This window comes from Delphinus delphis, chromosome 14 (genome assembly GCF_949987515.2).
Source record: "Delphinus delphis chromosome 14, mDelDel1.2, whole genome shotgun sequence".
Classification (NCBI taxonomy): domain Eukaryota; kingdom Metazoa; phylum Chordata; class Mammalia; order Artiodactyla; family Delphinidae; genus Delphinus; species Delphinus delphis.
This window is the reverse complement of record NC_082696.1, coordinates 56,271,704-56,297,601: the sequence shown is the minus strand read 5'-3', so window position 1 is coordinate 56,297,601 and position 25,898 is coordinate 56,271,704. Positions and strand designations below refer to the sequence as shown.

The 25,898-nt window shown below is 41.3% G+C and overlaps 1 protein-coding gene across 1 annotated transcript in view; it reads left to right on the top strand.

Annotated features, from left to right (window-relative positions):
- Window positions 1–5,654: 5,654 nt before the first annotated feature.
- Window positions 5,655–25,898, top strand: part of GRIK2 (glutamate ionotropic receptor kainate type subunit 2) — a 635,712-nt gene continuing 615,468 nt past the window's right edge. Inside the window, exon 1 of the mRNA XM_060030591.1 lies at window positions 5,655–5,922. Coding sequence (XP_059886574.1) covers window positions 5,808–5,922 — 115 coding nt within the window. The 5' untranslated portion in view covers window positions 5,655–5,807. The remainder of the gene's footprint in view (window positions 5,923–25,898) is intronic.

The following is a 25,898-nucleotide window of genomic DNA, read 5'->3' as shown; positions in this document are numbered from 1 at the left end:
CAGGCCGGGGAGTTCATAACGTGCACGTCTGTGTGGGCGCCCAGCATTTTCGCACTTTCGCTCCTGCGGTCCAGGGGCGAGCGCTGCGCCCTGGTGGCCGCGGCGGCCCAGAGCGCGCCGGGGCCGCGGGGAAAAGAGCGCGGCGCCTTTAAAGCAAGAGGCGAGGAACCCCCGCCAGGAGGCGTGTCTGTCTCCGCCGCCGCCGCAGCCGCCGCCGCCGCCGCCGCAGCCGCCGCCGCCGCTCCACGGTCTCCGTCTCAGCTGCCGCCGTCACTTGCGCTCGGCGCCCGCGGCTGCGCTGCTCCGTCCGGGAGCCGGAGACTTCCAGCTCGACCTCCTCCGGCTGCTCCTCCCCGAGGGCCACCCCTCCCCCTCTCCGTGCACCTCACCCCCTGCGAAAGGTAAGGGCTTCCCTCGGGTGGGCTCCGCTCCGGGCTGCCTCCTGAGGTGTCTGTTCCCACGAGGACAGGAGGGACCCGGCGTGGGCGAGGGGCATTTTCCGCCTGGAGAGGAAGAAGGCGAGCAGCGGCGCGGCGGAGCCGGTGCGCTCGGGGCAGCCGCTGGACCGAGTCACTGCGAGCGGCTTTGTCCCGCTCGCTTAAGCCAATTCACCTGCAGGCGCTCGCGTTCTCCCCATAAAATAATAAGTGGACGGGTCAGGAAGTGGCCTCAGCTGCTGGGACTCACGCGAGGCTAAGAGAGACAGATGGCAAGAAGCTGTGTGTCTGTCTGCGGATCTGACAAACTCCCCAGCCTTCCTTCCATCCTCCCATTCTTCCATTAACCATGCTCCCTAGTTCCGTGCTGAGGAAGTACAGACATTCATTTTGTCCGGTGCCAGTGTTGAGAGCGTCTGAAAAAACTCGGAGGGCGTCCCATTAGGGCGAGGAGAAAAGTATCACCAGGGTGGATCACAAACGTCAAGAACTTTTAATGACTCTCACCCTCCGATATTTTTACCTTCAAGGAGTTCTTTACTAAACAAGGGGACCTAGCTGAGCCTTTCCAATTTAGGGACTAAGGGATGTTAGACAACTTAACTACTACTGCTATCCTTTTGGTAACGCACAGATTACCTTCTATCATTTCTTCATCTTCATGCTGTAAGTATTATGTCATCAGAAGTTACCTTATGGATTAATAATTATTTTAATTTCACGAGATGATTGATTCATTTGGATCTTAGTTTGTAGTTTAGTTACTGGAAGATAGGCACTGATATTTCAATCTTGATTTGTCTAAGTTCATTACCTTGTAACTTTTTATAGAAACCATTCCTGTACTCACCAAGGCAGCTTCCAATGGCCCTAGGAACTTATTAATTAAACAAACGAAACACACTGAATAAAGTGTTAGAGAAATAAGTGATGCTAGAAGTCTTACCTGCTTGTTTTCTTCTATTCAAACCCGTTTAAGACTGCACAGCTCTGAAATTAAAAAAATAAAAATAAAAAAAGATTCCAGGTCATGTAATCTATGCTAATTCAGTTTCTTAATTAAGATACACTTCTTTTCGCATCTAAAAATTAAAACTGTAAATGTCATTAATCATCAATGCAGCAGAATGTTGGTGGAACAGCTGAAATGTGTTCAGAATCACAAGGGATTGCATAGCATAGCATTCATAGTTAGGAAGGGTGAAGTGCAAACATGCAACAGTGTGGTTTTAACTGATATGAGCTCTGACATTATTCTCTGGCACCTCTAATGCCATGGATGAACAGGCTGTTTATTTTAGCTTAGCTGCAATACAACAGGCCACATGTGTGGAAGAATAGGTCAGGTGTTAACTATAAGATGAGGTTTCTCAAATGTCACACAACAGCAGGACTTCAGTGACACGTCAAGTGGAATTCTTAAAAAGAATTCCATGTGAAAAACTTAAATATAGATATAACATGGAAGAACCTTTGAAATTCAAGTTGTCCTGGGATATGTATTTGCTGTTTCTTGCAAAAGGTTTAGGCATTGTCTATTGAAACATTGTGCTGTAAGGATTATTACACATTTGTATATGCCCCAGCAGGTGGCAGCTAACTAGAATAAGATTCATTTTCACTGGGAGGATAGAAAACTAAAATTGCTTCTCAAGTAATGGTGCCCAAGAATAAGAGGTCATTAGTGTCAGTAAATATAAAAATAGAGTGCAAGATGAAGCTAATGGCTTTTTGTTGTTGTTGTTGGAACACGCTCTGCATGAACATGAAATGCATTTTGTTCTTTGCTAATTTATCATAGGCTTGATATCTCTTCATGTCAGCCTTCTATGTGGTTTTTTTTTTGAGGCTTACTTATAGACACAGCTCCTGTGTGTGCATGCATGTGTGTGCATTTGCAGTTTGTCATCTCTGCTTTGACCTTGGAACCTACAGAGCTTTGGCTTCTAGAAATAAAGGTTGCCATATGGTTAAAATGAGAAAAAAAGCAAATGAAACCAGGGAATAAGGTGTGTAAATCTCATTATTGCTAAATATATACGATTGTCTGACATCAAACAGTGGGTTTGTTTGTTTGTTTTTTCCTTTGAGAAAGGAGCAAATGACAAATTTAAAAATGAGTTAAATCTGGTCAGTGAATACTATATAATGACTCTATCGATCCTTCATATTGCCCCAGAACGATGATGTATGGTATCAGTATTGTGGAGAAACTTGTAATAACTTCACAATTGCCTTACTATAAGGCATCTTCTACACCACCAAATCATTTTGTTGTAGTATTGGGGAAGTAATTTTAGGGTTTTTGTTGTTGTTTTTGCCCTGGGAGTGAGTGAAGTTTAATGAGAAAGAATGAAAATTAATCTGATAACCCTTGTAACAGATGGAAATCTGGAGGTGGAGAATTCTAAAGCAATAACTAACTGTACATTTTAGAAATGTCTTTAGCCACTGAACATTGACAACATTATTCAGTATTCTGAATTTTGGTGGTCTTTCAGGCAATTTTCTGTACTGAGAAACAAGAAGTTTAGTGCTCATAAGGGAACTCACAGTTAATGTAAATGGCTTTTGTAGTAGTATGCCCTGGAAAGGGATGGCTATTAGCACATCCTGGGTATGCTAAGCAATCCCAGTTAAGTCACACTGAAATATATACACAACACAGTTGACAAAATAGTCCTTCTGACAATGTGAACAATGCCATAATTCAAACTCCCAGAGTCTGTACAGCAGAAATATGCACACTGTCACTTCAAATGGCACATTACCCATTCAATGTACTACTTTCAAGGTACTGCTCCAGAATAAATTGATGTCTGGAGCGCTGTCCGCGGTACTGAAGAAAGGTTGTCTCCTGTCTTGCAGAAGTTCAATTGGACAGGTGGAGTTGCTGTCTGTGGTGTTGAAGCCTTTCGGATTAGCTGATGGATGTAAATGAGCCTAATTTAGCATATGTGCAAAATTGGTTCTTTGGGGACCAATTAATAGTAGGAAAAATTTGTGATAGACTTTTTACTGCTTAATTTACTGTGTAAGAACTTCATGAAATTAGAAGCTTGATCTTTCACTTTTCAACTAGACACCCAATAAATAATCCCACAAAAACTAAATAATTTAGAATGCTAGTTTTAAGTAGAAAAGCTACAACTGTAACGTCAGATGCCATTATGTTAACAGAATACATGAACAAGGAGTTATGTATGGTACATCTTGTTTTCTGAAGTTCAATTAAATGACAACCAGACTTCAAAACTGCAGTATTTTGATTAGTCACAACAGAGCATGCTATTTTCAGGTAGTAGATATCAATTATATTGACGGATGAAAACATAAGAATATTTATTGTTGCCCTGGCAGTCATTATTATCTCTGCAATGATCAAAAAGAAAAGGAACAAATAGAATGGAATAAATGAGACAGCAAATACAAGACAGGACATGTTGGGCTGTACATGCTTTACAAGAGGTGTTTTAAACATGGACTGAAGGAGTCGCTAGATACCCTTGGTTTTAGCACAAGGTGTTCCTTTTAAAGTGCTCAAATAGTCAAATTATTTGATTGAATTGCCTGCTACATTGCAGAACTAGTCATTCATGATACTTATTTTTGACACTGCAGTTATGCCTCCATCTTAAAAAAAAAATCAATGCCCACTTAATGCCTTTGCAAAATGTAGGTTTATTTTCAAATCAGCATTTTACAATAGCTTAAGAAAAAATAGATTTAAAATAGATTTAAAAAATTTTGCTATCTGGAAGAAATAGTACTCATATCGCTCCTTACTTAAAATTTAGATATTCTTTAAATATGATATGATCTTATAATTTTTTCATAAGGGTTAACCTATGCTCTGTTAGTTGGTTATGAAAAAGATTAATTTTAAGATACAGGTCCAGCAATTTGCGTTTTGTGCTTCCTGATCACTTAAAAATATTAATATATAGTAATATATCACTATCCATCTTTGTTTCACTTACTAATGTAAAATATTAGGATTGGATATTTTAATCTATATGCATGGAGGACAGCATATTACCTGTTTCAATAATAAAATATATTTTTATGTTAAAAGAAAATATATTTCTGTACTTTTTTTCTTGAATAAATTGCTACTTGTGAAAGCCAAGACAGTCACTGTCTGGGGACTCTGAATATTCTGATCAGAACACTAGAAAATAATAAGGTATTTTTAGACAAAACTGTGCCACTCAGTGTTGCTCAAGCTATGATTCCATATTTTAGCTCTTCAAGAAACAGATATTCAGAAAACCAAGTGAGAAGAAATTTGGACATAAATTACTGAAGCCTTTGGAGTTTGCTGCACCCATTCAAATATCATTGTCTTTTAATATATGCACAATTACTTTAGATAAGGTAAAAATGGGTGGGAAATATGATTCCCTCCTTTTAATTCAACATTTTCCCCCCTAAAAGGCCACTTGCAGAAATCTGTTTTTATTGCTGGGTAGTAATCAAGGAATGTCCCACTTAAGTTTTTAGAGACTATCTTCACCTCTCCAATTGTACTTTAATCTATATTAATTCCTGGACAGAATTTTAAAAGTATAAAAAGACCCTCTTTCAGCCTGAAAACAGTTTACATTTGCAGTAAATTCCTCCGTGTTAGACCACTTCCTTTTTTTACAACTCCTAGGCAAAGTGACTTTGTCTTAGCTTGTCATTTATTAAAATTCATCAGTTGATGTAGGAAGTCCGCTTGCATACATCTGTCACTACCTTAGTAAAGACTCTTACTGGAAATAAATGCACTTTTTTTCCACGCAGATAAATCCGACTTCTTCCTTGCAGCTCAAGGTGGGCGACCAGATCGGTTGCATAATAGATGTTGGGAAGCTCGCTGGCAGGAAGCCTTAAGAGGCAAGCAGCTATCTCAATTTTTCTCACTTAATCTTGGCTTCACGTCAGAAGCTGTGCAGCAGTGCAGTAGAATAGGGCCTGGCAAAACCTTTGCGAGCAAAGCGCCTTTTGTGCTGGGACTGTGGCTCGCTACCGACGCCTCGGCGGTTTCCAAGGCTGGGCTTCCTATTGATTTTCCTCCTCCTTTGCTTTCCCAGGCTCGCGCGGCCGGACATTGTGGGTGTGCGTGCTGGATTTCTCCCGGATGCTTCCCGACTAACATGGATGTCCCACCATCCCTTGCAGTGGAAGGTTGCTCCTTGGCGCAGTGAGTGAAGAACATGCAGTGATTGCTAATGGGTTTGGGAAGCGGAGACTCCTTTCTCTGTCTGTGACCATGCCGTGATCGTGTCTGCGGCCACCACTCGACGCATCCTCATTCCTACCCGAACCGGGAGCCTAACGCTAGATCGGGGAAGTGGGTGCCGCGCGTGTGGACACAGAAACACCATGAAGATTATTTCCCCGATTCTAAGTAATCCAGTCTTCAGGCGCACCATTAAACTCCTGCTGTGCTTACTGTGGATTGGATATTCTCAAGGAACCACGCATGTATTAAGATTTGGTAAGATTCCCCATCCCTCTCCACCGCCTGGTATCTGGCTCAGAGGCAGCCGGATGTAAACAGGCGTGTTCGCTCCTCTAGGCGGGTGGGTTCCGTGCATTTCGACCCCAGGGTTTGAAAGGACCCACTGTGCTTTTCATTTCTTTTCTCCCCACCCCACCCCTTTACTGAAAAAAAAAAAAAATTAGCCGCGGGAGGATGAAGTGAGTGTCAGTGTGTGGTAGTGGTGGCTGCGTTGCGTCCCCATGGTAGCCAGTCTCAGAGACGGTAATGACGCTGGGGGTACGGCCACTGCCTCTGCTCCCTCCTGTCTCCCCGGGAGCCTCCCGGCTTGGCCCGCTGCTCCTTCCCCAAGAACCTGCGCGCTGGGGCTACACGCCTCTCAGATGGCCCGGCCAATGAGTTAATATCTGGTAACTCTTTGGCAAGTTGGTGTCTGTCCGCTTCCGCCTGGGACCTGGGCAGGTCTGCAAGTGAAAGGCGCTAACCGTTTTGATTTGTCATCAGAGAGCCTTTTCGGTTCATTCTACCGGTTTTTCCATCCCTGGTGCCTTTATGGGTACGCGGAGCTTTTAAAGATATTGTTGTAAGGCTGAAGGCTCTACTTAACAAGGGGAGGCTGCTGTTTGAGAGAAATAGCATCGTGAGGGAGAGTTTTTGTTTGTTTTAAACTTGTGAGTCCTCCTCTCACAGGTTTCTCACTGAGCGTCCTGGACTAATAATACATGATGACCAGTGGTGACTGGGGCGGAGGGAGTCTGTGTATGGGAGTCTAAGTCTGCATCTTTATTTCACTTGTAGCATGATTAAAAAAAGCCGAGGTGGCCGTTCTATATGAGGGGAACCCATTGCTTTCCTAAGGAATCAGGTTTCCTTGGGGCTCGAAGGAATCTAAACATGAGACTCAGGTGGAAACGCTGGTCAGAAGATTTGCTTGGAGGAAATGAAGCGTGGGCAACGCTCAGCCGCTCTCTATGGCCAATGGAGTTTCAGTAGAACTAGTCAGGGAAAGTTCCCTTAAGTAGATAAGAGCCAGAGAGGAGAAAGCCAGCAGGGTAAACGCTTCCACTGTGGGTGCCTCCTTTGACAGTTCGAGTGGATTTAGACCAAAGAGTGCAGGAAACCGTATAATCCTGAGTATATGTCTTTGAGATAAAAGCAGATACATTAAGTCACTCAGTCAAATTTAAATCGAAGAGTGATTGCCTGTACTTCCTATTATGTCAGCAACATCTTCTCTCTTGCCTTTTTCCAATATGCTTTTTCTATAATGATAAAATTCATCATCTATCTCAGGCTTTGTGGAACCAGGGTAGGAATTCTTTCACATACTGAAAAAGGGAACCCTACCTTCCCTCCCCCACCAACACATAGACACACCTGGAGTCCAGAAGACTGGTAATGACAAGAAAAGACAATGAGTTATAACTGGATTCCTGCTGTAGTAGTTTTCCTGCTTTCTTCATGCCTTTAGATGGTACTTAAGCACGTTGCTCTTAGCAACAAGCGTCCACAGGAATGCTTGTTTCTTTGGATGAGATTAAACAGGTCCCTGTATTGCTGGAAATGTGTGTGTGTGTTCAGCTGTTCTGCTTCAAGCATGGTAAGTGCTCCAGTTTGGTAGTTTTGCCCAATATTTTGAGTAGTACAACCTACTTATTTGGAATACTGAGGTGTCTTCTGAAGTGTGTTTGTGAATGAGTGCGTCTTAATGCGTTTGAGGACTGGGTGGGGAAAAAAAAGAAGTCTGGGAGCCGGAAGACTGCCACCAGTACTCTAAAGATTTAATTATTGCTGCTCTGGTCTTGCAGCATAATATGTGCTGAATCATTAGATTGTTACATTCGCTGATCGTTTCATATCTTCATATTAAAAATCTTGGCGACTGTAGCAGTGTGTAGCAGCTTTCCAAAAGAGCTGACACACACACAAGAATAAATTTTCCTAGACCAGAGCTTACTAAGAATGTCTGTAAGAAATGGGGGAGTAGGCAGACACCTTCCCACCTGTGCCTTGCTACCTTAAACCAACAGCCCTTTTTCTAGATAACTTGTTATTTTCTCCATTAACTTCGAACATATTCCACGTGGAGATCCATTTTCTCTGATTTCTGACCTGAGCTGTGGTGAAGGACTGTATACATGATAATCTTTGGAACATTTACCTGTTGGGGATGTTTTGATGCAATGGCAGGAGTTTTATTTTCTTCTCGGAAAAACATGTTTTGAGTGGGGTGGAGATTGGTTGCGCCCATATGAGCCACTCTTGAGAAAGGTTATTTTCAACTTCAGCTGAAAAGGCGAACCAGAGCCTCATCCCAGGCCCAGTGCCTTGGACGGGAAGGGGTTGGAATCGCTGGTGAAGCAGCTGCCCCTGGGGTGCGGGTGAGACCCGCCGCCTCTACTGAGGAGGTGGCATCCAGCCCCTTCCCCACCGACCCCGGTGTGGCTGGCCTGTGCCAGCCGCCGGGCGCCTCTGCGGCGGCGCTATGGCAACCGCGGGGCCCCGCGCGGCGGCCGCCCCATCCCCGAGCCCTCTTCCCGTAGGTGGTGGCAAACCACCTTTACGGGCTCTCTGCTGGCCTTCCCCCTGCTCCCGCTAGTGCTGTGGCTTGAGCCTGCGTCCTCCTACCAACGAGTGTGGATCGGGGAGCAGCCTAGGGTGCTGACGCTTGCCGAGTCCCTCGCCACCCCCGCCCATCTTCCGAGTGCTCAATCTCTCTGTCTCTCTCTCTCTCTCTCTCTCTCTGTCTCTCTCTCTCTCTCACTCACACACACACACACACACACACACACACACACGCGCGCGCGGACAAATGCACTCTAGCGAAGCAAGTCTAACACTCTGGCACAATGACTCCTCTCTGGTCCCCAGGAAAACTTCCTGCAGTCGCTTCCGCGAGCGCCTGTGTCCTGGCGCCCCCTCCCATCCTGCCTGGCCTCGGGGCTGCCCACTAGGGCCTGCTACTCCGAAGCCGCTTTGTAAACACCTTCTAGAGAAAGTTCCCCGAGCGCCGACCCCAGGGAGCTTTCCCGAAGCTTCCAGGCAGCCTGGGGAGATGGGGGAGCGACCTGAGGGTCAGCCAAGGGTCAGCTCCTCGCCCGCAGGCGGGCGGCGCCGCGCCGTGGGTGGGTCGTGTCAGTTTCCCCGCCTTTGATCTTGGCTTGGCCCAGATTGGCTTCTCCAGGGCGACCACCCAGCGGGCGCGTTGTTGGGGGACACGGTGGATCTTGGACACTTAGAGGGTCAGTTTCCCCGCTGCACGTCAGGTCAGAAGTCCTGGGGTCGTCGTTTTCAGGCACGGAGCCTGCGACGCCCCCCGCGGGGCTTCTGGGTGCGCTCCCGCCCGGCAGCCCGCGGCGCCGAGCAATGTAAATGAGGCACCTTTGTTTCCCCGCAGCTGCGGCCCGGCCCTGCTAGCGGCTGGACGGGCGAAGGCGCAAGCCCCAATTCCAAGGTCTCCCAGCACCACAGTGGCTCCGAGGTACTTGAACGTTTCTTTTGTTACTTTAGCCACCCTTCTCTTCTCGCTCGACCTCTGCTCCTGGGAAAGCGTGGGAAGGGGTAGAAGCCAGCTCCGGGCGGGGCTCCACGCGGGGCTAGCAGTCCGTCTCGGAGTTTGGGGGTTGGGCGGCTTTGGCATCTTCTTTAAGGAATCGCTTCCCAAGCCACCACTTGTTTACGATCTTCGAAATCGGGTTTTCCAAATTCCTTATCTGAAATGGCAGTTAGAATGCCAAGAGCGAAGACAGGAACCCAAACTTTCTCCCAAACTCGTGGGCAGCTTCTCCAAGACAGTCCTTTCAGAGGAGCTGAGATTGTGGTAGGCCACTCATTCCCTTCAGATGTTTCGACCTAGCTTTTCTCTTCGGCGTTACAGTAGGACGGCTTTTTTAAAAGGCTTCCCAGGCGAGGTCTACCCCCAGACGCGCTCGGACCTCCTTGGCACTGTGCGCTGGCTCCATGACACAGCGCTTAGCCACCTCCCTGCGCACATGCCAAAGGTGAAGGCCACCAGCTCAGGGCCAGCCCAGATTATAAAACCCACAGAGTGAGAGGGAATGGAAAGTGTTCCTATGGAAATCCCCCTATTTGTTGGCTATCCCATGTGCTCCCAGATAGAATCATTAGTAGCAGATGTGCTACAATATCGAGGAGTGTGAATGAATTGGCTGGGCTTAGAAGCTGCCACTCTCTACAAGATCTTTGGAAGAGATTTTTCTTCTTTAGGTGAGGTGGGCGGGAGGGGGGGAGCGGCTTTACAGCTGGAAGCTGGAAAAGTGGCTCTTGGGAGGTGGGGATGGGGGAGTAATAGAGGCTACTGTCTGAAGCAGATAAAGCCCGAACACCTGCTCAGCTGAGCTCTGGAAAGCAGGGGAGGGAAATCTTTCCAAGAATCACCAAAACAACGGCCACGCTGGAAAAAAAAAAAAAAAAAGAAAAGAAAAAAAGAAAAAGAATCTGATCTGTTTTTTTCACGTAAGTTCTCACTTATTCTTAAAGCTTCAAAGAATAACTCTGATGTGATCCATCAACGGAGGCACACTCGTTTCAGAAAATGACTTAAAAATGATCTTTTTGTCCTCTAGAAATAGCACCTCTTCTCCACCAAGACACATGGGACTCAACATGTTTTCTGGCTGTGTGAGGTTGTCTTTAAGAAGTGAACAAGGGTTTATATGTCAGTAGACATTTCTTCAGATAGACACCTTTTGCTTTTTAGCTTAATTCAAGTGATCACTGCAGTGTGTTCAGTTCTGAATTCTCAAATGACACTGTTTCAACATTTACTCAGCACAGGAAAGTTAATGTGAATTGCTCCCACACAAAGGAGGAACATAACAAACCAAACACAGGATGTATCATTGGTTATCAGAGCCTTTTCAAGTCTATTGACCATTAAATAAAGGGTTGCCTATGATAATGATGACATAATCTTTGATTTTCTTTTAATTATCAAAATTTCTGATAAATGTCTTGCTCTTTTGTGGTAGAAATTCAAGTGAGAGGGATTTATTTTCTCTTTCTGTTCTTAGGATTTTACTGTGTTATTGTAGCTCCAATTCCATTGATTCCCTGGAAATTGTTGATGTCCACTTTTACACATCAGAGTAGAAAGTAGTTCTCTGTCTTTCAACTGTAATAGCCTTAAGGCTTTAATCTACTGCATCCATAATACCTGGGGTTTGCAGGAGATCTGAAGTTTTCCTCGGTAGGATGGTCTAAAGTATTGAAATGGAATTGTTGATTGTTTTGCATTTGGGTGGTGAAGCTTTGTCTTCTGTGGACTTTCAATTTGTAATCCAGTTATCAAGGTACTAGAAGTGCTTAAAATGAATCTTAAACCCTAAATCTTAGCATGAAAGGTAAGGTCAGAATCCCCTGAAAGAGAAGGAAGTAGGTGCACATCATCATTATTGATTGGTCTAGATTAAACACTGAAGAGGGAGATTTCAATCTGATAACGTCATAGGGCTTCCTGTTTTTCTTTGCTGCTTCTGCTGACAATTTTGTAAGATAATTAAATTGCCTGATTGAAGTCACGGTGGTCATGCGGCGATAAAGACCATTTGGATTTAATGGAATTTAAAACAACAGAGCACTGAACACAACTCTTACCGATCAAGAATTTTAATGGCCCATTCCCTGTGCTGACTAAATAGAATGCCCTTAACAAGTTTAATCGAAAGGGCAAGGCAGATTAGCACTATATAGTCTTTATGGTTGAAGATTGGGGAATTAATATTATCGCTTTAAAAGACTCATTAATGCATTATCAATGTAGGTTAAATAAGCTTTCTTTAGACCTTCACCATATACCGTGAACTTAGGTTGAGGACCAAGTTTAAATAAGGAAATATTTTTAAGAGCTCACTTCATAAATGGAATTATATACCTTTCTTATTTCAAAAACAAAAGACGTGTAAAATTCTTTGAGAGGATCCAGGGTATTGAGGGTAAGTGTTGATGACAAATCCTTTCTTTTCAGTAACTGAAAAGAACAAATTTGACTTTTCTTTAAAAGTTTTGTTTTTGGCAATTTTTTCTTATAAGCAATGCTTATCTGTACTAGAGAAACCTCAAAAATAATTTCAAAAAATGTTCTTCTACAGTTTCAGTAGAGTCATAGGTATCTGACTTAGGATCCATGCTGTCTTTTTAATCCCGCCCTTGTTTTTCCTTAATGAAACTTATCCATTCAGGTTACCATACTTTAGTGCATTCAGGTTCCTTCTGCCCCTGGAAAAAGGGCAATTCTTTGCTTCACATTGAGAACACATTTAATGTTCTCATTTTCACGTGGTGAAAGTCAAGCTTCAGTCTCTCATGGGATTGTTCCTTCCAACTGCTTCTTGCCTTGTGAAATTGTCCTCTCAAAGTTGTCTGTTCCTTTGATTATTCTAAAAAAACACCCAAACCCAAGTTTTTATATAAAAAATCTCTCCAATTTTGATTGTACATAATTTAAAAAATTGTTTAAAAAAATTCCAAGTTGACCAAACCGAAAGCACTCAGCTGGTTAGGAGGGAGCCTCAGAGTCACCAGTTTTCACCCTCCTGCCCACCCCACGTCCCCACTCCTCATTGATCCCTGAACAAGTAGGCTTATTTGTCTCTTGCCTCACACCATTAGGGCCAAACGTTTTATACTGTTATGTTTTCAAAGTGACAATTAGCTTATCAGATAAAACTAATATGGTAAAACTGAATGGGAGGTTAGAGAAGACCCTTAAGATCTTTCTGCAAAATTTTTTATTTTCCATTTTATTTTTATATTTGGGCTTTGAAGCTCTTCTTCATTTACCACAGCATTCAAATATAGCATTTTCCTATCGATTGACTTGAATCCTTCGTTTCCTTAATTTAAAACTAAGCATTCTTTTAATAGAGACAGGTCACTGGACAGCAGAGCTATGTGTAAAGATCTGAAAGGGTCTGGGGACGTTGTGGCTTTCAGATGTTTTTCCCACGGATACATGTAATTCTATCAGTCTTTCTTTTTGGTTTAGCATTTGCCCTCTTCCGGGGCCTTGTTTTAAGACAAGTATATTCTGAAAGGGAGAGCACATAGTCCCTAGACTGTAAAGTTAGGATAAGTTTATTAGATCAGTCGATTCTGTCTGTGATAGAGATGCTCAGATATAAAAGAGAATTCCAGGTACTGAGGGAGTGCTGAGTGATTAGCACTGATGTGAAGGGGAGGCTGAAAAAAGAGGGAAGCCAAATGCTGTTTGATACACAGTCTTTTCTAGCTTTACTGCCAGACATTTCAATGCGTTGTAAATTGATCTTTTTGCTTGTATTAGTCCAAGTCTTTGAGCATATGTGATGATTTGAAATCAGATGTCAATGATATTCTTCCATTGACATATCTCCTCCCAATCAAAAGGATCTTTAAATACTTTTCACACCCTTTTAAATCAACAAGGTACTTTTCCATCATTGAAGGAAAGCAAGTGTTTGAAAGGTGTTGCCTCTAATTCCCACTTCTATCTCCAGCTCTGCCTCACTCTGAGTCCTTGACCTATCACATTGGGAATATTGCTCAGCTAAAATGATCAAATAAGCAACGCAAATATCAAAGAAGTGTTCTGCTTCAGTATCATCATAGGCATTTAGTTTGTTTTATGTTGTCTTTTTAATCCTGCTCATCTTTCTACCAACGAAAGCCTCCATATTGTGTTGTTTATTATACCTTTTAGTGCATTCACGCCCCTCCTTGCCCAGAAGAAATGAAATGAAAACTCTTTCAAGATGAAGGAAAACTATCGAATCATGTAATATGTGAGCCAAAGGGACCTTTAGAGATCAAGTCTAGTATCCTAGGTTTAGATATGAGTTGCCAAGAGCAGTTAAATCTCTTTTTCTGGTCACAGCTAGTTAGTGTCAGATTTTAGACCAAAACATGAATATCCTGACTGCTGGTTGAGTGATGTTTTTCAGTGAATTATGCTATTTTTCCAGGGTAGCCTCTGATTCTCTGTGCTTTGCATCAATTTTAGGAAGAGTCAGTGGTTCTGGTAGCTTCCCCTAGACATTTGCCTCCTTTGTTTCTTCCACCTTTTCTTTCATAGAACATTATTCCATAGGTTATCCCTTTTCTTTGTCGCCTTTGTCTGTAGCCCCTACCATCCCCCTCTCCCATGCCTGCCAGAGTATTCTTCTCCCTGTGTCCAGAATTTTGACCACATCCATTTATTCAGCAAATAGTAATTGAATACATATTGTGTGCCAGGCAAATACAGTTCTAAGACCCAGATTCTGACCTCAAGGAGTTTGTAATCCAATTAAAGAGAAAAGACATATTAAAGTACAAATTGAGTAGTGCAGAAAATATATACAATGTTGTTTAAAGGAGATTATTGTGGGTTTGCATTTTTATAGGCGAGATTAGACTCCGGCTAGGACCTGTAAAAAAGAAAAAAAATGTGTGATAGGGAAGAAGACGGAAATATATCATTGGCAGAAGACTCAGAACAAGAAAAGGAATTTAGGCAGAAGTTAAGAAGGTGAGCTTTGGGATAGGGAATGGACCGGCCCTATCAGAGGATAGTTAAGGCCTTGCTTTTTCAGAGCTTTAATATTTAGGTTATAGGGTTTCCTCTCCTGTTTGTCACCCCCTAGAAAGCAACTGAAAGTGAAAGGATGGGCTTGACTTGGGCTGCAGCAAGCAGTCAAGTGGTTTCTCAGTCTGCTGCTTACATTTGATGGTGAATAAGTGGATCAAGTCTTTTCTCTGTGTTATTGAAATGGAAGCAAAGGACCCACCCTTGTCCTTGATCATTGAAACCTTTAAAAAGTTCTTGGTCTGGAATCACGGATACTTCTTTTTTTCAGATTTTTAAAAACACTTTTTTTTTTAGAGAAGTTTTAGATTCACAGCAAAATTTGAGCAGAAGGTATAGAGACTTCCCATATACCCCTTCACCTAAACAGACAGCAGCCTCCCTGACTATCAAGTGGTATGTTTGTTACAATTGGTAAACCTACATTGACACATCAGTATCACTCAAAGTCCATAGTTTACACTGGGATCCACTCTGGGTGTGCATTCCGTGGGTTTTGCTAGTGGATGATGGCATGTATCTACCATATGGAGTATCATACGGAGTTACACTGTCCTAAAAATCCTGTGTGCTCTACCTCCCCCTCCTTACCTCCCTGCCCCCCACCCCCACCCCCCGCCACCCCACAACCACAGATCCGTCCACTCTCTCCACAGTTTTGCCTTTTCCAGAATGTGGAATCATACAGTGTATAGACTTTGTGGAATCATACAGTGTATAGACTTTGTAAGTCGGCTTCTTTAGCTTAGTAATAGGTATTTAAGGTTTCTCTGTGTTCCTCCATGACTTCATGGTTCATTTCTTTTTACCAGTAAGTAATATGGAATCACGATACTTCTTAAGTGAAATTCTTAAGTGAAATAAAGGAATATCTTTTTAACACATGGCCAGATCAAATGATTAAGCAAGGAAAAGTTTTCAGTTTATCTAAAGGAGAATGCATTGGAAGACTATTTAAAAGTACCCTTAGCTTCCTTGAGGGATATAGTATATTGCCTGTAAGGCATTCTCAATTTTTGTCTAATTCCAAGAGAGTTCCATTACCTGAAACTATATATATATATATATATATATATATATATATATATATACACACACACACACACACACGCATATATATGTATGTATATATATAATAATTGTATCATTTTATATAATATATAATAAAATTATTTCAAATCAGAATTTAAAATTAAATTAAAATTAAAAACAATTTTAGTAGAATGAATTCATTGTAGTGATATTTTCTAATTCTGTATGAACTCAGGACCCCAGACCTGTATAAGCTAGGAATTTTACTCTTGACTTTGTCATCTAGTGGCTGTAAATTAGGAAAAATAATTAAATCTCATTAGGTCTTGATGTCTATTTCTGTATAATGGGCATTACTTGTTATCTAACTTCCAAGGATAATGTTGGAATTAATAGGAAAATGCATAGAACTCTGGGCTTATTGGTAGAAAAGGACTTTGGGGATTGAAGGTGTAGTTGTTCATTTACTGTGTATGTGTAGAGCAAGGTCAAATTTGTTATCACTTGTGTATATTTCATTCAGCTTCTTAAAATGTGCATAAACATTTTCAATAGTCTTTTCTAAACTGTTCTTGAATAGACTTCCTTGGATTGCACCTGAAGCGATTATGAACATGTTGAAAAGGATTATTGACTAATAGAACAGACTTTCTTCTGAGTTGGTAGTTTGACAGAAGAGCAAGTCCATAGTTTCCTTCTCTGTATATCAGGAATTTAATTGGCATTATCAAATATCCACAATATAAGTAAGAAACATATCACAACTAAAAGCCAAAATAATAAGCAAAGAAATCATGCTAAGTCTGGTGGTTTAAGATTTTTCACTTTTTCACAACGGTATAGTCTTTCTAATTTATGTTTAAAAACATTTTCTGAAAAGCTGTGCCTGGTTTTATATATACTTCATTCTTCATCCATCTGCCTGTTACAAACTTTTAGCTATTATTCAAGTTTTGTAGGTACACAAGTGACTGTATTGATTCGGGAAAGTTTCACAAACACTCAGATTTACTACAGTTGTTTGGGATAGAAAAGGGGGACTTTTCTCTGGTGATGTTGGCATCTTCATCAAGGAGCTGTCCTAGGCAGTCTTTCCGGGACTTACTCTTTAAGTCTCGACAGACTCTGGTGTCACCCATACAGCACTCACCTCATCATTCTTGCTTAAGGCCCTTCTGAATTACTTTTGGCTCTTTTTTTATAAGCTCTAACCCAGTGTTGGGGGAAGCAGCATAGAGGTGAGTAGAGAGAGATGAGGAACCCGCTCAACTCCACACCAGTGGTGCCACATTAGAGCATCCAGGAGACCATTTGAAAAGTGTATTCAACTTATAATACATTTTTATATTTGGAAAAATTTTAAAAAGTTTTAAAAACTTCGGATATGAAGTTTAGTAGGAAAATTTCCTGGATGTTGAGGATAATAAGGTTTGGAGCACTGATTTCTAACTTTCAGGGGTTGGATGAAGGAGAGGCAGTCTCAAATTTTTATGATAATCCAAAGGATGAATGGCCTAAATGCAGGTTGAAAAATACTCCCCTGTCTTAAGTCTGGTTTGGGGTTTCTGGAAGCAGTTCTGCATCATAGCAGAACTGATGTTGGAGTATGTGAAGTTGCAGTTGAGATCCTGCTTCCAGTGGGTGAAGGACAGGGCAGTATTCCATTCTGTCATCTTTCCCTGAGGATTCTGGGTTGATCCCTCAAGAAGCCTTCCTGGGGATTGGGGGTGATGTTTTAATGACTCATCGTCAGCTTGTTCTCTAAGATGCATTTCTCTTCCTTTTACTGTTCCATACATCAACTATCCTTTTAAAAATCTAGATTGTTTTGTCTCCTCCAAAACGTCTGTTTTAGATAGGGATTCTGTAGAATAAATTCAAGCAAGTTTGATCAGATCAATGGTTCCCAAACCTTGTTTCACATCAGAATGGAAAGAGCTTTAAATAATTTAAATTCCTGATTTCCAAACCCGGAGATTCTGTGGTTTAAAATGTTCCATTTTTCACAACTGCATAGTTCCACAACTGCATAGTTGTAGTGCCTTCACTTTTTTAGAAAACTCTTAAGAAATGCACTTAAAAGAAACAAAACAAAACTCCCAGGCAGGTTGAAAATCAATCACTGAGCTAGTTAATCTTAAGGAGTTTTTGACCTTAAAATTATAATTCCTCTGGGCGGGTGCATCAGCTTTCTGGACTGACAATTGATAATCATGACTAGCCTGTGTAAAGCAATGAGTAAATTTTGTAGATAAGGGTTGTGGCTTGGATATTTTATCATCCGTCTCAGAACACACCCAGTGTTGGGCCCTCAGCGTACCACTGATGGGCTGACTGATCCTTTACAACCTAAGCATGTAGAATATTTACACTCATATAACCAACCCCACCGCCCAAGGGAATCTTAAGCAGGTGTTGTTTTACAAATAATGTTGAAGATGATGAATAGTTGTGGGACCTTTCCTTCTCAACCTCCTACTAGAGTCGCCCCTAACAGATCATCTTAAAATGTTGTTTTCCCAAAATCTATCCAAAAAAAAAAAAAATCCAGCAGACATCTGCTCTAGTTAAGAAGACCCCAACTCAGTTGCCATGAATACATGTAAATGGCCCAGAATCTGGGCTGAAAATAGAGTCCAGCCTAGGTGTTCATTAGAAACCCCTTGGACTAAACCGTGTCCACCCCTCCCCCAGCCCGCTGCTGTGACTATACTATCTGAGTCATTGTTAGGTCATGGTGACAAGAGTTGAAATCTGGACACTACTTTTGGAATGAAACCAGAATAGTAACTTTACTATTCCTCAGAATTTTTCTTATTGGGACTCAACTATGTTTACTAATATGTGTTTAAATATTGTTAGTTATTTTAATTAAAATAGTTCAAAGGGGATTTAATGATTGACAGCATGGAAATATGTACTTTCAAAAAATTGTATCTGGTGGTGTGCAGTTCTCTGGAAGACATACTATGAAAAATCTTTTTTTTTTTTTTTTTGAAAAATCCTTTTTTATGGCATGAATTTCACAGTAAGGTTTTTTTTTTAATTGTTATCTGAATTTTTTTTATTTAAGTATAATTGATTTACAATGTGTTAGTTTCAGGTATACAGCAAAGTGATTCAGTTATACATTTGTATATGTATCTATTCTTTTTCAGATTATTTTCTATTATAGGTTATTATAAGGTATTGAATATTGTTCCCTGTGCTATACAGTAGGTCCTTGTTGTTTATCTATTTTATATATATAAGTGTGTATTTGTTAAACCTGAACTTCCAATTTATTCCTCCCCTGATTCCTCTTGGGCAACCATAAGTTTGTTTCCTATGTCTGTGTCTATTTCTGTTTTGTAAGTAAATATCATATGCTATTACTTACGTGTGGAATCTAAAAAAATGATATAAATGAAATTATTTACAAAACAGAGATAGACTCATAGTAGGTTTTAATCCTGTATATTCATCCAGTTATAAGTTAGAATTATTATGCCTTTAACCTTCCCATTTGTTTAGGATAAATTTATATATATGCGTTGGATATGAAAAAATGTACACAGTAGATAATATTATTAATACATTTACATTTATTCAAGGATACTCATTTATTGGCTTTAGGTTGGAGTCTCTGACTTTACTAAACTTGACAGCCACAAGGCAGTGGTAATGGAAGTGAATTGCTCAAAGTTCTTTGAATTTTATACATCTTTTATTGCCTAGCAGGTGGCCAGACTACTTCAGCAACTTTTAATATAAACAAGGATAGACTCTTAGTTAAGATTTCAAAGTAGCATATTTTCTAAGTGAACTGTGGAGAGAATTTTAATGTTCAAATTTCTTTATTTTTCTCCTGTACTGCGTATGTTATAAGGGAACTAAACGAATATAAAAAGATCACTATGTATTAATAAGCAAAAGCCGTATTTAGTATAAGTAATCTCTCTCCCTCTCTCTTTTGTTGCTATTTTTCGAGAAAGAGAGATAAAACTAAATTTGTTTACCAGAAAATAAAGTAATGCTTTATATTGTGGTTGTAGGGAGGATGCCAAAAGCCTCCTATCAACTCTTTCAATTTTGCTTCCATTTTTGATTTAAATTTCCAGTTAATTCAACAAATATTTATTCAGCATTGGTATCTGATCCAGTTCTTTGATTATTGACGTAATACAATAATTGTAAAGCAAGACATAACTAAAATTTCAGTAAATATGAAAATTTCCCCAAAATATGGTTATTATAAAATACATTATATAGAGGTTCCTAATGATTCTGTTTTTTTTTTCTGATAGACAGTAAGATGTATATTTTTCAGTTCCATACTGTAGGCTCTTGTTTCAGTATTTTATTTCAATACCTTGATAGAATTGAAGAATCCACCATATTGAAATTCACTTTTAGTTTGATATAACTTATCAAAATGTATATATACTTGGAGATGATTTTTCTCTAATATCTAGAGTTTGTGCTTTAATATATACCCTCTAATATGTTGCTTCTTTGTAATATATACCTTAGTATTTAAGTCTGTTTGTACAAGCAACCAATAATCCAGTGTGTTATTTGTTTATTCATTTAACAAATGTTTAACTGCTTACCTTATGCCAGGCACTGTACTGGGCTCTAGGACACTAAGAAGTTGAAAGTAAAAAGAACTGGTCTCTGTATCAAGGATCTCATAATCTACAGGTATAGGTAACCACGTAAAAGAAAATTGCAAAACAGTGTGACAAGTGCACACAGTAGTAACATGTAAATAATTATTCTAACATGAAGAGAGGCATCTAGCCGCATCTGCATGGACAGATTTCTAAAGCCTGCTGTTTGCATCTTTCTCTGAGACTTGTGATCTACTGAGGCCTTTACTCAGACATTCCATTCTTTTTTTTTTTTTGCGGTACGCTGGCCTCTCACTGCTGTGGCCTCTCTCGTTGCGGAGCACAGGCTCCGGATGCCTGTGGCTCAGCGGCCATGGCTCAGCGGCCATGGCTCACAGGCCCAGCCGCTCTGCGGCATGTAGGATCTTCCCGAACCAGGGCACGAACCCGTGTCCCCTGCATTGGCAGGCGGACTCTCAACCACTGCGCCACCAGGGAAGCCCCCATTCTTGATATTAGATTAGATATTAGAATGGCTGTGCTGTTTGTGTTCCTTCTCTCCACTGCTCTAACTCCAGAAGTCTTCAGCTGGACTGGGCCTGTTGTCTCAAATCATAGTGATGCCATTAATATATTTCACATATACACACACATATATTTATATACAAATATTCATGAACACTTGCACACACGTGTGTGTACATAAATGTGTGTGTAAGTGTATATATAGAGAGAGAGAGAGAGAGAGAGAGAGAGAGAGGGAACTAGTCTATATTATTTTAAGTATTTAAGTACTGTGTTAGTTAGGATGTAGATTCAGTAACATATCATAAAAACATCACCCCACCTTCCAGGAAAACAAAACAAAACAAGATAGATGTGTACTTCTCTCTCACATACAAGTCAGGGGTGGTGTGGTGGATCTGTAGCCTTCTGGGGTCCGTGCCACTTCCAGCTCTCTCTTCTGGTGTCTATATCTGGCATCTGGTGTGGACTTTCTCATGGTCTAAAGTGGAGCTCTAGGGATCCCACGCACCTTCCCAACAGCAGGATGGACACCTCCTGGATATTGCACACACCGTTTTACCTCATATCCTATTGACAGGAACTTAGGCACATGGCTACACCTGGGCAAACAGGAGGCTGGGAATTGAAGCCCTATTACAGGAAATGTGCCCAGTTGAAAATCTCAGGGTCTATTTTTTTTTTTTTTTTTTTTTTTTTGCGGTACACGGGCCTCTCACTGCTGTGGCCTCTCCCGTTGTGGAGCACAGGCTCCGGACGCGCAGGCTCAGTGGCCATGGCTCACGGGCCTAGCCGCTCCGCGGCATGTGGGATCTTCCCGGTCCGGGGCACGAACCCGCGTCCCCTGCATCGGCAGGCGGACTCTCAACCACTGTGCCACCAGGGAAGCCCTCAGGGTCTATTTCTGTAGAAGACATAGAGAATGAAGATTGAAGGACCACTGGTAGTCTCTGCCACAGGCATCTAATTAAACATTTTAGAAAGGAGCTCAGCTCTTTAGAGTTTTTAACTTTGTGTGTGTGTGTGTGTGTGTGTGTGTGTGGTTATGAAGTAATGCATTGTAATACTGTTACATTTGGGAAAATATGGAAAAGTGTAAAAGTGAAAATAAAACCTCTTATAATTGTGCCATTCAACTAAAACCACTGTTATCATTTTGTTTGTATTTGCTAGCCTTTTAAAATTAAAACAAAACAAAATATTTTGATTGATTATAAAAGTAATATAGTAGAGACTTCCCTAGTGGCACAGTGGTTAAGAATCTGCCTGACAGTTCAGGGAACACGGGTTTGATCCCTGGTCCGGGAAGATCCCACATGCCGCGGCGCAACGAAGCCAGTGCGCCACAACTACTGAGCCTGTGGTCTAGAGCCCGCGAGCCACAGCTACTGAAGCCCACATACCTAGAGCCCGTGCTTGGCAACAAGAGAAGCCACTGCAATGAGAAGCCCGCGCACCGCAACAAAGAGTTGCCCCCACTCGACGCAACTAGAGAAAGCCAGCGTGCTGCAATGAAGACCAAACGCAGCCAAAAATAAATAAATAAAATTTTAAAAAAGTAATATAGTTATTGTAGAAAATGGAAAATATATAAAAAATTATTTAAAAATCACCCATTATTTCACCATAAATGTCATTTTGAGATTTATCCTTGACTCTTACTATACATGTTTTGTTAATTTATTTTCACTTAACACTTTATTGTGAACATTTTTCTGTTTTGAAGTATTTTTGTGTAACTTTTTTTAAGTGTCTCTTTCCACTGTACAGCTGTTTGTTATTTATTAACCAGTTCTTCTATTATAAGGTCATGAGCTTGGCTTTTGGATTCACACATATCTGAATTTGAACCTGACTCTGCTGCTTTTGAGCTATATGATTGCAACATGCTGCTGAATCTTCCTAAGTTTTAGTTTCCTTACTTATAAAATGGAAATGATAATATTATTCACCTTATAAAGTTATTCTTGGGATTAAGAGATAACACATATAGTGCTTAGTGAAGGGCCTGGTGTATAAGAACCTAAATGTTAATATAATCAATCAATTGGTCAATCATTTAATTAGTTTTGCAACACAAAGTATTGATTTCTGTAATTGGTTCAGGCTCATTTAGATCAGATACATCTACATATTATGTTATTCTCAGAAGGATGATTGGACACCCCCCCGCATCCCAGAAGTCCTATGTGTTTTTTTTCAGGCCAGTGGGGGTGCCCTTCAGGAACATGAGGGGCCGGACGATTAACCAGGACCCAATAGGCCTTTAGGCAGTGACAAATAGTGGGGTATTTCTCTACAATGGCAGGCCTGACCCCCCTGCCTACTTCTGAATATGAGGATGGTTCTTCAGCGCTGGTGATGAGGTTGGGCAGGGGAGGAACTGCTGCAGTTTCACAGCAGTCCTCTCTTTGCTCTCTGATTTGCTAAGCAAGTTCCAGGTGTTTTACTTGCTAATCACATTGTCATCCCTGATGCTTAATTATTTTCTGTAGGGAAATAGAGGTGTTTGGGGCTTCCAGGAAATTAAATTGAACTTCAAAGCCACTTCCACATAACATTTTGAAATGGGTAATTCCTCAGGGTTTGTTGCTAGGTTTACCCAATTTTTTCTTTAAAGGGCATACTTTTCAATAGTAGATTTATTTTTTTCTATGTATTTAAGATCATATTTTTAAAAACTGGATATGTTAAGGCTTCATAAGTTCCTAGTAAAATGGTATAAATACGTGTGGCTAGAGCCTTTGAGATAGACTAATGCTGTAATCTACAGAGTGAGAAATTGGAGGTGATTCTCCTGGGATCTATATTTGAGAGGAGCGTACATCACTGGAAGGAGATCCCTATTGGCCTGCTCAGAGAGAAGGAAGTGGGTTCAATGTTAGTACAGCAAAAATCTGAGAATAACTTCTGTGTACGAAGGTAAATTTCCACGTGGCTGGTGGGCACTCTCCTCCATCCTCTAATAGAGCCTATGTAACCTCAGCATAAATGTTTGCTGTCCCATTTTAAGAAGACAGAGATTCTAGAGATTCGAAGTCTTGCCTGTCTGTGCCTTCCTAAGTATTCCTTCTCTAGTAACCCTGATGTGCTCTTTTTAATCTTTTAGGTTGCCCTTACATTCAGTATTTTCTGATCCGCCAGCACACAGATATAGCCACGGTGGAATCTTAAATCTTGATCACTCTACCTCCCCCTAAAAGGATAGAGGTGCAGAATTCTCATTTGAAAATAGCCACGCATCAGCCTTTGAGAGTTTACAAGTTACGAGCACCACAGTCCATTGCTAATAACCTACTATTGCCAGGAGCCCAATTCCAGACTGAGCTGGAAAAAACATGGGCAACGTGGTCAGAAAGATCAGGATTCCAGGGCCAATTCCACACCTTACAAAGCTATGCGACCTGAGGCAAATGACTCAACCTTTGAGCCTCATTTTTCTTATTTAAAAAATAAGGATAATAACACCTCACTTCTATGGTTGTTGTGGGGCTTAAATGAAAGTCCTTGCATTTAGGGAGCATCCAAAAACGTCCCTTCCCTTTCTGTCATCCTGATAATCTGAGTGTGGACGAACTGTTGAACAATAGGTTAGCTGTCTATCCTACAAGAGCCTGTCTGTCAAACGCAGAATCCTCTGTGTTTATTGACTGCTAGCTTCGGCTTCTGTGCAGCTGAGAAACAAATTCAGCCCTAGGCTTTTATCCACAGATCTGAGAGGAGGAAGGCAGGCGCCTGTAATTACAGCAGCAGTGATGGGTTGCATTTGAATTGCATAGTGTGTTAAGGCTTTTCTCAGCTGCTTGGCTTGGGTATTGCTATAGTGATTCTGGGAGTAACAGACAGTATTTTAGCAAGTATTTGTCTTTCTATTATCCATCCTAACATCATCCTAGAATCTCCACAGACACGCAAGAGTCCCTTTGTTGCTCTCTGGCAGCAGATAAAAGAGCCTATTTTTATGAAGTGGTCTATGCAGAGTTTAACAACCCTTTTATGGACTGGTACCAGACTACATATGGAGGGGTGGGGTGAAGATAGTTTTTCCACTAAAGTTTGTAAAATTTTGTATTCAAGTTTCCATGAAGCAAAATACTACCCTACAAAAAAGTCTGAGACTAAGCGTTGCAAATGCTTGTCTCTTGTGCTTCACTTTTCTTGTTGTTTCATTTCACACTGGTTGGCCAAAAAGGCAGCTGTCCATGTGGTCTTTCCTAGGCAGCATGATGGGTGGTTGAGGCTTTCTGTGAGGGTGCTGGTTGGGCAGGTGAGGGAAGGTTGGAGAGGAGATGCCTTTGTTCCCTCTGCTAATCTCCTCTCATCAATCACCGTTTGTTCCTCTTTTCTTAAATTATTATAATGGAAATGCCAATGTCCTCAACATCAATTGAATGAGAAATAGCTACTCTAAACAGCATCTGCAAAATGACAGCTATGAGATCTAGCAGAGAACGAGCCCCCAAACCCAGGTTATCATCCATTTCCTCTCATTTATTTGAGAGCTCCAGTAGCAGGGTCACCCTGACATGCCAAGGGGATTTCAAATCTTTACTGGAAAGTCTCGAACGCGCTATTTTTAATGTGGTCATGTCTACATGATTTCCCTAGCCTTTAAGAGCAGAGATGAGTCTCAGTTAGCTGCACCCAAGCTAGGAAAGAAGAAAGCCTCTCATACAACTTACGTTGTTTTCCCTCTTACTTACATTTCTCTGACTCATTCCTTCCCTGTGGACAGCTCCAATGCCTTGTCTTTTTTCGTCTTCCTCAGCCTAGGCAGCAAGCTGGTTTTACTCGCTTCTTTTACTTGGTTCTGTCATATGATCTATTCTTCACAGGGGTGTAGGATCTTTTCCCATCACCCTCCCACCTTTGCAGGACCCACATCCATTTCTTTTTACTCATAATCATCCTATTTTCAGTGTATCTCTTTCACTCTTTGTGTGACTAGTGGCTTTGTTAAATTACCAAAATCTCATACGGGCCTGTGCAATGGGGCTGGGTGGTGGTGGAGGTATTTGGGCTCACTGGTAACATTGAAGGATGGCTGAGGTCCTGAGATAACTAGAGATTGTACAGCTACAATGACCACATTTTAGAAACTTTAAATCAACACACAGGTATGATAAGTACAGGTGGACTTATAGGGACAGTGGGATAGTGTGGTTGAAACCGGGACTGTCTTACTGCATGTTGCACAAGTATACTTGTTTAATGGTTTGCATTTTGTATGCATTTGCATACACAATATTTATTTAATTCCT